This window comes from Tachypleus tridentatus, chromosome 4, assembly GCF_004210375.1.
Source record: "Tachypleus tridentatus isolate NWPU-2018 chromosome 4, ASM421037v1, whole genome shotgun sequence".
Taxonomy (NCBI): Eukaryota; Metazoa; Arthropoda; class Merostomata; order Xiphosura; family Limulidae; genus Tachypleus; species Tachypleus tridentatus.
In genome coordinates, this window is record NC_134828.1 from 37854813 (window position 1) to 37867974 (window position 13162).

The following is a 13162-nucleotide window of genomic DNA, read 5'->3' on the forward strand; positions in this document are numbered from 1 at the left end:
TAAGTGTAAAATTTTCAAGTGAAAACAGTATTAAAATTTTATAAATACTATTTTACCATAGATCTGATGTGGTAAAGTTAAATCTCTTTCTGAAATACACCAATATTCATATTACATATAGCAAATCATTGACTCCCAGCCACCACCTGTGGATGAAGCAGTTGTGTTGAAACTTCACAACTTTTTCCCTCTCGCTGGTGTTGAACAGATCAAGGGATTATTACGGAAGTAAGTTATGTGTAATGTGGCAACTGAATTGTTGCAGTTTAACTGCAGTAGAAATATAATACTTTTGGAGAATTTGATTTAGTAAAATATAAAAGTCCAATTAAATTTGGAAAAAAACTTTTATTAAAAATTTATTCATTTTAAAACTGTTTGACACAAAAGAGACTTAAAGTTCCATATTCCTCCAATTATGTGAGTAGAGTATCAGTGTTTTTCAAAAGTTTAAGTTATGCACTGCTGATTGGTGTGTAGTGCACATTTCTTTTTCTCTGTGAATAAACAGACCTGGAACTTCAAGCAGATTTAAAACTATTTTCTTGGCTCAACTGTAAACTTTAATAAGGAATTTAGTTTACTGTGAAAAATACAAAATTATCATCTTTTCTCAATAGAATTAGTTGTAATTTTTGGTGATCCTTTCTAAAAGGCTTAAAGCTGAAATGATGAGCCATAAAATAAAGATTTGTTTAGTCGCAAATTGCTTTATACACACGTGGATAAAAAAGATTTCTGGATTTGTTTACTCAACTATTCTAGCATGTATTTAACATATGTTTTATCATTTCTTTCTTAAAGATGAAAGTATTAAAATTCATGTTCTGTTTTCATGAAGAAAGCACAAAAAAGTATGTGGAACTACAGACAAGATTTTTATGGATATATTACATGTTAAACTCACTGTTAAATCATAAGCATTATAAAAGTGGTATAACCTTGTATTCACAGTTTCTATTTGTAATTAAATAGTTGAGCATTTCAAAGCTGTTATCCTTAGATAGTTTTACATTTTTAATACAACTTCTAAGATTTAATTTCAGTTTTATTACTTTTGTTTATTCATATTTTATATGTATTATTATGAGGAAGACATTGAATGTAAAAAATATTAAAAGTGAGGTTTTATATCTTCATAATGCTAACTAACATAAGTAATTTGATTATGAGTATTATCATTCTCCTGCTGTTAGACACAATGGCCAAGAACATGATGTCATCAGTGCTTTGGTTAGTGGTAGTAAAGGATCAGGTGTCAATCAGAGCCCCCATACAGGTTCACCTAAAATGAAACTGCGCTACTTGAAACTGGTGTTTCCTGAAGCTGATGAGGCTGTGCTTTTTGATGTGTTGAATAAGTATGTTTTTCACAAATATTGTCAGAAAAACAAAGAAGTGGAAACTTTAAATGATAGTTTGAATAAATTTGTAAACATTTCTTTAAATTTAAAATAAAAAGTGATTATACTGGCAAGCAACACTGCTTAAATATTTGAAATACAAATTGTAACAATGACAATATAGTGTAAAAGTATTCAACAATTATGCAATTGCATAAAATAGTAAGCAGGTAACAGACTGATTTCATTCAAATGTGTAACATTGACCATTTTGACACAAAAATATGCATTATGGTAAAAAAGTGAGTACCTTGAGCTTTAGAATTTAGAAGTAACTCCCTTGTGGTCTGTGACAAACTCCTGGATGAATTATTTTTTTTTATATTTGTAGCATATCTTTCATGCTAGTAATTTTTCATATGCTAAAAACTTTTAAGACTGTCTCGATGATTTTGGTTTTGTTTATTGATATTACGTAATATTTATGTAGTTAGGAGAGGTTTAATTCATGGTTTTCATATGAACTATATTTTAACATTTTGAATTAAAGTTTATCATCTGATAAAAAAAGTGTTTGGTGTAAGTGTTGCTGCTTTTGATTATGAAGAAGTATCAGCTATTTTATTTAAAAAAGTCTTTTAACCTATGCCCCCCAGTGGCTCAGCGATACGTCTACAGACTTACAACGCTAAAAACCAGGTTTCGATACCCTTGGGTGACAGAGCACAGATAGCCCATTGTGTAGCTTTGTGCTTAATTCAAAACAACAACTTTTAACTTATGGTACACCTAAGTAGATTGAATCCAGCATGAGCAACATAGCAGATAGAACTGGAATTAATTGAAAAAGTATGTATTAAGCTCCAAAGTCAATGTTAGAAAAATAATAATAAATATATGAAAAAAATGTTATTATGAGGTACTAGATATTGGCTTTAAAGTGAAAGGATAAAGCATCAATAAATGACAGAAGAGACTGTGGTTGGCACAGAGCACAACATTAAGTTAATTTTGTTTTCAGGTTGCTTCTTTATACCATACTAACTTCAGAGATGTTGTAAATCCAGAAATGCAGAGTTTGCAGTTCAAGCTCCTAAAGATATGAAAAAAAAGTGAAAGTGTGTTTTTGAATTTATATTATTGAAATAAACTAAATAATACAAAAATATCAATAATTAAATAATTTTTATGCCAAAGTTTGTTGAAATAGAATTAGATTTGTTAATGAAATTTTCAAAGTTCACTTGTAAGATCCATTGAGAGTGACCTGAGTAAATCTTAAGGTCAGTAAGGGTTAATTCTAATTTCTACAAATTCATACAATTGCATGTGTGTGATACACTCTTAATGAAGAAGAAAATTAAATATCACGTAAGATTGTGGGAATCTAATAATTCTTCACTGTTTGTATCTCAGATAAAATATAAAAATGTATTCCAGTGTGAAGGTACTGAAGAATTCTTAATCATAGTTTTTTATCTACTAGATTGTAATTCATAATTATGTTCATAATTTTAGTGTGTTGCAACCATTGTCACTCTTAAAAGTTGGTTAGTGATATTTTTAAGTTAGTTTCATGTTACTTAAGTTTGTTTTGTTTCATTGACACCTTATTGACTATATTTTGGCTTTCTACATATAAATGGGTGCTATGAATACTCCTTTTTAATTTTATTGAAATGCTTTTTAAGTTGTGAAGGTGTATGATGCAACAGGACTAACAGTTAGTTAATAGAGTTAACAGTTTATTTATTTTTTAAACCCATGCTTTCTTGTTAAAAATTTAATACCAAATATTTATGTATAGTTATTGAAACTTACCGTACTAAATGTGTGTGTTTGAGCTATTACTATTATAAATTGTGTTAACAGATAATTGAATTATAAATGACTGTGTGGATCATGCAACTGATAATGCTAATATCTGATATTTTAGAATATTTCTTTCTTCATAAGAAATGTAAGTCATTCCAAACTATTGTCAGAAAAAAGTGAAGAACAAACAATGAACAAAAAACCTTTAATTTGGGAATTTGTTAACATCAAAATAGGTTACTTAATTACATGGTATCAGAATGATTCTGATAGGGTTTAGGAAGTCTTTTCTATGTGTTTTTAACTATAATTTTGCAAGAAAGAGATGTTTTTTTTCCAGCTGTGATAATAATGCACAAGAAGCCTCTACTCGGCTTACCAACATGGGTTACAAAAAACGAGATACACCTATTTTACGTCCTAACAATAGCAGCCAGCATGCAACACCTCCACCTAAAACTGAAGTTCAGCGTCCATCATTGCCAATGGAACGTCCATTCCCACCTGTCATGTTGAATCCTGCTGATAGAAACAAGGGTAAGCTTAAATTAATAGAAATATTTCAGATTTTAAATAGTTTGAGAATAGAAGGCTGAAAGTAGTTTTTTTTATCTTTCATATTAATATATTCTTTTCTTTTCACAGTTCTTCATTATTTCATTAACTCGTATTTATGTGGGAGTATTCCACAAAAGTGATGTATGAAATATTTACTTGCATATTTTGTATTATTGGATTAGATCTTGTTGTTTAATCTGTAGTAGTTAACAGCTAAATACTTGTAATTAGAGTAAGCACATAAAACTTAAATTTTAAATCCTTATAGGAACTATTTTTATACATTTAACTATATCATTAGGAACAGGGGGGCTGTAATCATCATTGGGTTTACAAGTAGATATATAAATAGAAATATAACTTTAAAGTATTTTTTTTATAAGAAGAATATTTAATATTCCAGTTTTCTCCTTTTACTTTTAGTTCAAGCATCTCTTCAAGAACAGTTTCCAGGAGTGGCCAGAACCTTGATAGGGTTAGCCTTGGAAAGTTCAAATTATAATGAAGAGCGTGCCAGGCAATTTTTGATGGCCATGACACCCCAAGACAGGTATGCACTGTAGTATTGTAAATGTTAAGGTGAATGCCAAGTAGAAAAATAATTGTTTATTGTCTTCAGATATTCTGTTTTGCTTTTAATATCCTTGTAACTAACTTTTTTTCACATTTGACTCTTTATAATAGTGTTGTAAGTTCTCTTAGCAGTTTTATTTTGTCTAATTTCTTTCACTGTTTTTTTTAAGTGAAATTGCACTTCTGATAAGGAATACTTGTGGTAAGAAATAGTGTTGGCAGAAGAGGTTATGGATACATTCATTAAGTTGTTCTGTGTTTAGAAAGAGGTTTTCTTTCAAAGTGGTGAAACTGCCCAGTTAGACTAATTAAAATGAACTAGATAGGAACTTGCTAATAATGAGTTGCTGCATTACATTGATGGAGGGAAGAAGCTAAACATTAATGGTAGCACACACTTTGGCAAAAGGCTCAGAATTGAACACCATTCAATATGTTTACATAACCAGCAGTAACAGCAGAGGTGGCATGTATAAGAGTTTTGGGAAGGCTTAACCTCCTCAAATAAACTATCCACTGCAGGATTTTATTCTTCCCTTCTAAAAATATTTTACAGAACAAAAGTGATTCATCAAAACTGTACAACCACTCATGCAAAAGACCCACTTGCTGTTTTTGAAAAACAGTATTAAAATATTATTTTTTGTTATGTATGTAGTTGTAATGTTTTCAAATGAGACCCATAACTGGAATGCCTTTGAATAATTGACTATTCTTCTTCAAGAGAATAAATTGTCAACTAATGCTTAAGTTTTGGGTCTTGTTTGAAAACACTACTGAAACATTGTCAGAAATGCATTTTATAATAGCACTAAACAGAGTGACTTCAGTAAAAAATTATTGATAAACTTGTATTTTAGCTTACTCAAAATCATTAGGTAACTTGCTAATATGAATGTTGGTAGCTAAAGGAAGTTAACTGCTGTTACTTTATAACAATTATTGCTCATATTTTATCAGTCAAATCCCAAAAACATGACACAAAATTAGATTTCATCTACCTGCCACTGTTGGAATTTATTGTATCGGTTATGAGCTTGTTCTTGAATTTAGTCTTCCCATTTCACTTCAATTTCACATTTTTGTAACTCTATCATTTATTAAAATTACATTCACACTTTTTGAACAACTCCAAATCTACTCCATTTTAAGAAAAACAGAATAGTTTCTTTCTTCTTGAGTTCATGTGACCTACCAGAGAGATTTGCAAACCACTAGTCTTGTGAAGAACTTCCACCTAATCCCATGTGAAGCCACATTAACTTGTGTCACTGCATGATGACATAATCATGCAACAAAACCCTTCACCACTAAGAGTTTGAAACATCTCTACATGTAATGATTCTCTTTACATTTGCTGTCAGAATCTTCATTCTTTTACTTGGTACTGTTGTAAACAGATGTTTTGCGTTTACTGAGATTTGAAACTTTTTTAATCTTTCACTTGATTGAGCTTTAACATAATCAGTATGGCTTTGTAGTTTATTGTGAACACTTCCTCTGCTGATATGAATTAACATATTCCTTACCTTGAACAAAATACCAATAATTTGGTGAGAAGTTTTGTATTTGTGTAGGATGTGATGGCCATTGTGCAGCATGTATTGGTATGCAGCGAGAACCCTTTTCCTCAATTCTCTTTGAATCCTGAAGTTGAGGAAGACTATTTTCAGTGCTTTTTCTGCTTCCAGATTTTTATTTGGAAGTATTTGTATCTAGAGAACCTGACGATGACCGAAGAAGGTCGAAACGTTATTCACTCCACTACATAAAAAAGTTTTTCAACCCAAACGAGCTGTTTTTACATATATATTCGTACCTATTCATATGTAAGACTCTTAGTTTACTTGGATTTTCAAAACCTTATCAATCAGGTATGCACAGTTCCCTATCTTCCTCTGAATCTTTCCATTCTTTATTACACTGCCCTTTCTCTAGTGACTTCTTTGTTATCCTTCTCTCCCAACAGTGGTCTACATGTTAATCCATTTGTAGATCATTCTCACAGCCTTATTATACCTTATCTCCCTCTCCTGACTGATTCTTATTTTGTTGAATATCAAACTTATCATTCCTTGACACCTAATCTTTGAAGCTACTCTTGGTAGTTTGGAGGGTGAATTCATTATCAGCTATTTCCCTATCTAATACACAGTTTTCTTTGTTTTCAGCTCTACTCTCCTTAGGTATCTTTGTTTCCTTCACAGTATGATGGAAATGCTTTATTATTCCATTGATGACTTTCCTGGGGACTTTAGAGTGCTCTTTTTCTCTACAATGTTTCATTTTATATTCTCTGAATATTTTCATTTAGTTCCTTAATTGCTGGGACCTTTTGGAAAAGGATACTCTATTTTATCAAATCTTTATCCTTTTCTTTGGGACCTTTCTTTTGCTCCTTTTATTTGTTCAGGAGTGTTTGGTGGTGTCCTTGAACCTTGAACTGAAGTTACTTGCTACCATTCTTTCTTCACAAGCTTAGATTTCCATTTACCCTAATCTTGCCCCTCCATTCCTCTGTGTTGTCGTGGTCCTTCTCATAATTCCATTTCTATTCCTGTGTCCTATTCTATTTCCATCTGATATCTCACTTGCCATCCTAATCACCAGTTGCCATCTGATTGGTTTGGAACTTATGAAATCCCCCATCCATCTTGCGTTGCAAACTGATGGGCACATTTCTGTGAAGAAAGATGGATCATATCAGTTCTTTCCACAGTTTTTCTCGTTTATCGCTTTTCATCACCAATTCAATCTTGCTTATCAAAAACATCTGTTGGAGAAGGGGGAAAGTGTTGAATTTGTTGGAAAAACACCACTGAGAGGATTCATGAGCTTTTTCTTATTGCTTATTACTCCCATCTATTTGTTGTCAGAGAAAGACTTTCGTTTGGCACATGTTTATCAACCTTTCCTAAACTAATAATTTTTCCCACCTTCTGCATTTCATTTATGAGTCTTCAAGTATCTTGTCACAAAAGTTTGTGCCTGGCCTTCATATCCTGTGTTAGAGGTTATATGTCTAACACATTTTGCCTTTTGTGGTACTGTAAAAGTTTTCTTCCTGTGTTTTTACCACCCTCTTTCCCCTTGGTGTGGATTCCTGTACATGGTGAGGGGGCCTCCCTGAAAAGGTTCTGTTCTTTCAGTTCACTTTCTCTGGGATCTAAACTTCCACCCATGTGTTTGTCATGCATGGTGAACCTTGAAGGGGAGGAGAGGATCCTGGTGGTTGAGGGGTCCAACTCTAACACACCACTTTGGCCTTGAATTCCTGTAGATGGGTGGTTTGGGGTGGATACCCTAGAGTCAATTGGCTGGTCCACTTGGGCTAGGATCAACCAAGTACCAGTGTCAGATGTTCTCAACAGGTATTGTGGACATTGTATCTGATGCTGGTGTTTGTGTACAGTGCTCACTGAAACCCTGGCATTGGTACAGTGTCCTTATTTGGCATTGTAGTGCATCCCTTCCTAGGGCTCCATGGTGGGTGGGGTCAGTGGGCACTGAAACATTCTTTTTTCATTATGGATACCCCAAATAAAAACTTAAATAAAATAGTGAAAAAACAGTCCACAGGAAAATGACCACATCTTGAAGATTCTGAGCAGAAATCTTCAATATCTGTAACATCTGTATCTCATTTTCTTATATTACATTCTCTCTCAGACAAACCTATAGGGTAAATGTCTCCCTTTTTCATTCAGAAGGGACAAGAGGGAGTTGATGGCTCTCGAAAGTCAGTCAAAAAGCTTTGCTCTTGTGACATATTGGTGGTAACATCCACACCTAAACACAGTCAACTCCTCTTACATTCAAAGGTGATTGGGGATGTACCAATTGAGGTTATGTCCCATACTACTTTGAATTCTTCCCAAGGAGTTATTGTTGAGATGTATTTACAGAACATCCCTGAGTCAGAGATTCTTGCTGGTTTTTTCTCCCAAGAAGTTTCTGCAGTGAGGCGTATCTCCATTCGCAAAGATAGAATTATGATACTGACCAGTGTCCTTATTTTAACTTACATCATTGTGTCCACTTGCCACCATCAAGGCAGGTTATTTTAATTACAAACTTTCTTGGATGTTTCCAGTGTCAACGGTTTGGTCACTCAAAGACATCATGTTGTGGTTCCTTGATGTGTACTCATTGCAGTGGCAAGGACCACAATGCTACGAGTGTGAAACAGACTCTCATTGTGTTAATTGCAATGGCTCTCACCCATCCTACTTTTGTTCTTGCTCTAAGTGGTTGGAAGAAAAAGAGGTACAGCATTTGAAGATGATTCAAAACATTACTTACCCTGAAGCTTAGAAGTTACTGTCCATCAGTTCATGTCAGATGTATGCTGCTGCACCTCATTCCACTACTACAGTGGGAGTGCAGAGGGATCTCTCTGTCCCTCCAAAATAATCATTCTCAAACCATATGAAAAGTCTTTTAACTTCCATGGTTAAAAAGTTGATGAAATAATGTCAACACCCATTTCTGTCCCTAACATTCATTCCAGTAAACCCCAAGATCCACTTCCTTTGGTTCTGGGTACTGGAATTTTCTTAGGTACATCTCCTCCTGCCCTAAGATGCAAAATGACCATTTGTTCATGTCCTCAGTCACTGGAATCGTCTTCCAACAACAAAGACCTGCCCAATCAACTTAGGGCAGGATTCATGGAGGTTGACAGACCTCTCTCGAATAAAGAAAATAAAGAAAGAGATGTGATCTAAAACAGAAGGGCTCTTTACCCAATTTGCCTACACATAAATAAAAATGGCCACCTTGATACAATGGAACTCTCGAGGTTCATGTTCTAATCTGGATGACATCAAAGCACTGATTGCTTCCTATCATCTTGTTTGTCTTTTGTTACAAGAAACATTTCTGAAACCTGCTGATACAGTTGTCTTTTGACAGTTTTTCTTTGTACAGAAATGATAGGTTGTGTAATGGACAAGTGCATGGTGGGGTGGCACTGTTGGTTGATCAACATGTGCCCACCCTGTCTTTGCCATTTGACACACCCATGGAGGTCTTAGCCATTTGTGTTTCCTTTGCTTGTACCATCACTGTTTATTCTCTCTACCTGTTTTCTGAAGAGACCTATGATAAATCAGACCTTGATGCTGTCATTGAACAGTTGCCATTTCCCTTTTTAATCCTTGGGGACTTTAATGGATATAATACCCTCTGGAAAGGTGCTGATATTGATGGGGGTCACTCTGTAGGGTGTATGCTCTCAGATCACAACCTTTCTCTTTTCAGTACTAGTTCTTTTACTTATTTTCATGCACCCAGTCAGTCCTTTACTGCTATTGATCTCTCAGTTTGCTTCCCTTCACTTTTCCCCTACTTTTCATGGGGGATTGACAATAACCCACAAGGCAGTGATCATTTTCCTGTCATTCTGAGGGACTGATTGTGGCCAATGCTACCTGACCCAGGTGCCTAGATAAAAGCTGGATCAAGCCAACTGGTCTTCTTTCACTGCTCTCACAGAACTTAATTCTGCCATCATCTGTAACCCATCAATAGATGACTGCATGGCAGCAGTGATTGACTGTATTATACAGGCAGCTGCTCAGTGTATTTTTAAAACCTTGGGACGTTTTCTACGATATCCTCATTCGTGGTGGAATCCTGCTTGCCACATGGCACGAAAGGCTCAAGAAAGGGCCTTGGATACCTTTTTAGGTATCCCACACTCTTGAACCTCATCGCTTTCTAGCAGGCCATGCACATGCATGGCGGGTAAGATGTCAGAGCCAGAGGAAATCTTCGATTAAGTTCATAATCAGCATATCATCTGCCACCAGTTCCAAAATATGTGGGACAAGATTTGAAAAGTCAATGGGCAATATACTTCTGTCCCCCTCTCTATCTTGCTCTTTGATGGCCAGGAAGGTGAAAGTTTGTGCTGCGTATCTAGCACTTCTGCTTTGTCACCTTCTTAGCCATCATGACTTGGACAGAGCAGTCACCTCTATCCTGTTGAGCTGATTGCCTCTATGACTATAATCGTCCCTTTACACTGGTAGAACACAAATTGGTCCTTCGTCTGTCTGGCAGTACATCAGTTGGACCTGATGATGTACACTGCGAGATGCTGCTCCATCTATCTCCTGTTCCTCTTGCTATTCTTCTGGTTGTTTTTAACCGGATCTGGCAGAAGAATGTTTTTCTTGATGCTTGACACCAGGTTATTGTCCTGCCTTTCTCTAAGCCTGGGAAGAATTCCAATATTCCTTCAAACTACAATCCAATTGCTTTGACGAGCTGTCTCTGTAAGACTTTAAAGAGGATGGTTAATGCTCATCTTGTTTGGTTCCTCGAATCAAACAACCTCTTCTCACCCACTTAGTGTGGGCTCTGACGGCAGAGCTTCACCATGGATTGCCTGATTTGACTTGAAATGTCAATCTGAGAAGCCTTTCTTAAGTGAAAACATCTTGTATCAATATTCTTTGACTTTGAGAATGCTTATGATACTACATGGAAATATGGCATTTTGCAACAACTCCATTTATATGGGTTACATGGCCATTTGCACATTTATATTAAAATTTTTTTAATGGACTGGCAATTCCAAGTTTGTGTGGGTTTGACACTTTCCTGTTCTTTTCTACAGGAACTTGGAGCCCCTCAAGACTGTGTTTTGAGTGTCACACTTTTCAGTATAAGGATTAATGCTGCCACTAAACAACTCCCTCTTACTGTTGCAAACAGGCTCTATGTCAACAACTTTCACATCTCATGCCAGTCATCAAACATGAGGTATATTGAGCAGCATTTACAGACTGCCCTCAATTGTTTACTGAAGTGGACCATAGCAAAGGGTTTTAATGTCTCTCTCTTTGTATGCACTTTTGCTGCCAACAGGGTATTCACCCTGATTCTGAACTCTGTATTGGTGAAGTTGTGCTACCTATGGTCCCTGAGACAATGTTCTTGGGGCTTATCTTTGACCCTAAGCTGACCTTTGTACTACACATTAAGCAGCTAAGAGTCAAATGTACAAGAGCAATGAACATCTTGTGTCCTCTCTTCCACCACTTGGGGAGCAGATCAATGTTCTATGCTAAAGATATCATGCTCTTATTCAATGAAAACTAGACTATGGGTCACTAGTCTGTGGCTCTGCCAGGACCCTGGTCTTGAAGATGCTGGACCCCATTGATCATGAGGGACATCGGCTCTGCATCGAGGCTTTCCGCTCTTCTCCAGTCCAGAGCTTATACAGAGTCTCATGAATCCTCCACTGTTTGCAACTGTCTTTACTGTATGCTTCGAAACTTTGTTCCCTACCAAAGCATCCCATCTGGGGTTATTTTTTCCTTCCTTGATGGGCCATGCTTTTTCAGAACAGACAATCTCCCATTGTTTCTTTTGGTCTTTGTATCAAGGTGCAATTGGATGACTTGGGTTTGTCTTTGGATAACATAGCTGTATCCACTGGGCAGTTCATCCCCCCATGGCTTGATACAATCCCCAGATGTGACCTTTCTTTAAGTCATTTGAGGAAAGCAGATACTCCTGAATGGAAGTCCCATCGGTTATTTGCTGAACATCTTTTGAACCATCCTTCCATTCATACTTATACAGATGGCTTGAAATCATGTAACTCTGTGGGCTCTGCCATGGTTTTTTGTGGTTTGGTGGTTGCACTGTATGCCATTTCTCTTGCCCTGTATCACATAGAAGCTAAGCAGTACTCAAATTGTACTATTTACACTGACTTTCTTAATTCTTTACTAGCCCTCGAATTGCTTCATGTTAGATCTTACCCTTTTCTTGCCAATATTCAAAATCGACTGGCCCATTTTTCTTTAACATCTACTTCTATCCAGTTTTTCTGGATACCAGGCCATATTGGTATTCGCAGGAACGGGCTCGTTGACACCACAGCAAAATCTGTCTACTGTGGCACCATCACTGCTGTTCCTGTTCCATACATGGACTATGGTCCTGTATTCAAGGCTTGGCTCTGTGCCAGTTGGCAGTTGGCATGGAGTGAGCAACATGAAAACAAGCTTTTCTAAATAAAACACACTATTGGACTTTGGCCATTTTGCTTTGAAAGAGGAAGTTATTCTAACTAGACTATGCATTGGTTACAGTTTTTTAACTCATTGTTTTCTTTTATCTGAGACTGATGCACCAATATGTTGTCTGTGTGACACTCATGTCACAATAAGCCATATTTTACTGTCTTGCTGTCATGTTTTGTCCCAAGGTTTATCCATAACATTAGACAGTGTCATTGGTGATGATCACGCTGTACACCTTACAGATGTTATTAGTTTTTTAAAGACCATTGATCTTTTTAATGCTATTTAGATTTTTAAATTATAAATTGGACCTCTTTTTAATGTGATTCCTTTTTAAGAATTAAAGTATGACTAGTTCAATATGAAATTAGAAAATTGCCGTAATGTCAAATAACTCGAAACCAGAACTGGATAGGCCAACTTCAGGTGTCTTACCCTAATGTTTGAACTTAATCTGTTAGTCATTCTGGCGAATTATGATAATTAAAATTATGCTACAGAAAGTCCTTTACAATTTGTATTACTGTAGTTTCTCTCTTACTGCTGTAAACCAGATATACAAATTAGATTTAATGCTATTTGTTTTTAATATAAAAATTAAACTTTGTTTTTTAACCTTGATTCCTTTTTATGAATTTTAATAATTTTACTTTAATTTTAACTTTTTACTGGATGTTTGGTGCAGATAGTCTAGTTGCTTAACACTATAAAATGTCAAACCAACCAACCACCCTCTTTCACTTCTTCCTTATCCAACTCCTTTGTCCAACTGGGACCTGAATGTGGTTCTTCACATTCTCACCTGTGATCCATTTGAAGCCCTTGCCA

General features: G+C 35.6%; 1 protein-coding gene across 6 annotated transcripts in view; it reads left to right on the forward strand.

The window, feature by feature from the left end:
- LOC143248872 (uncharacterized) overlaps nucleotides 1-13162 on the forward strand; it is a 91415-nt gene that overhangs the window by 51389 nt on the left and 26864 nt on the right. For all 6 annotated transcript variants that reach the window (XR_013027240.1, XM_076497737.1, XM_076497738.1 and 3 more), the window contains 4 exons: nucleotides 122-228; nucleotides 1197-1361; nucleotides 3499-3695; nucleotides 4140-4266. Coding sequence is in view for 5 of the 6 variants with exons in the window: in XM_076497737.1 (XP_076353852.1) it covers nucleotides 122-228; nucleotides 1197-1361; nucleotides 3499-3695; nucleotides 4140-4266 (596 nt within the window). In the remaining variant the exon portion in view is untranslated. The remainder of the gene's footprint in view (nucleotides 1-121; nucleotides 229-1196; nucleotides 1362-3498; nucleotides 3696-4139; nucleotides 4267-13162) is intronic.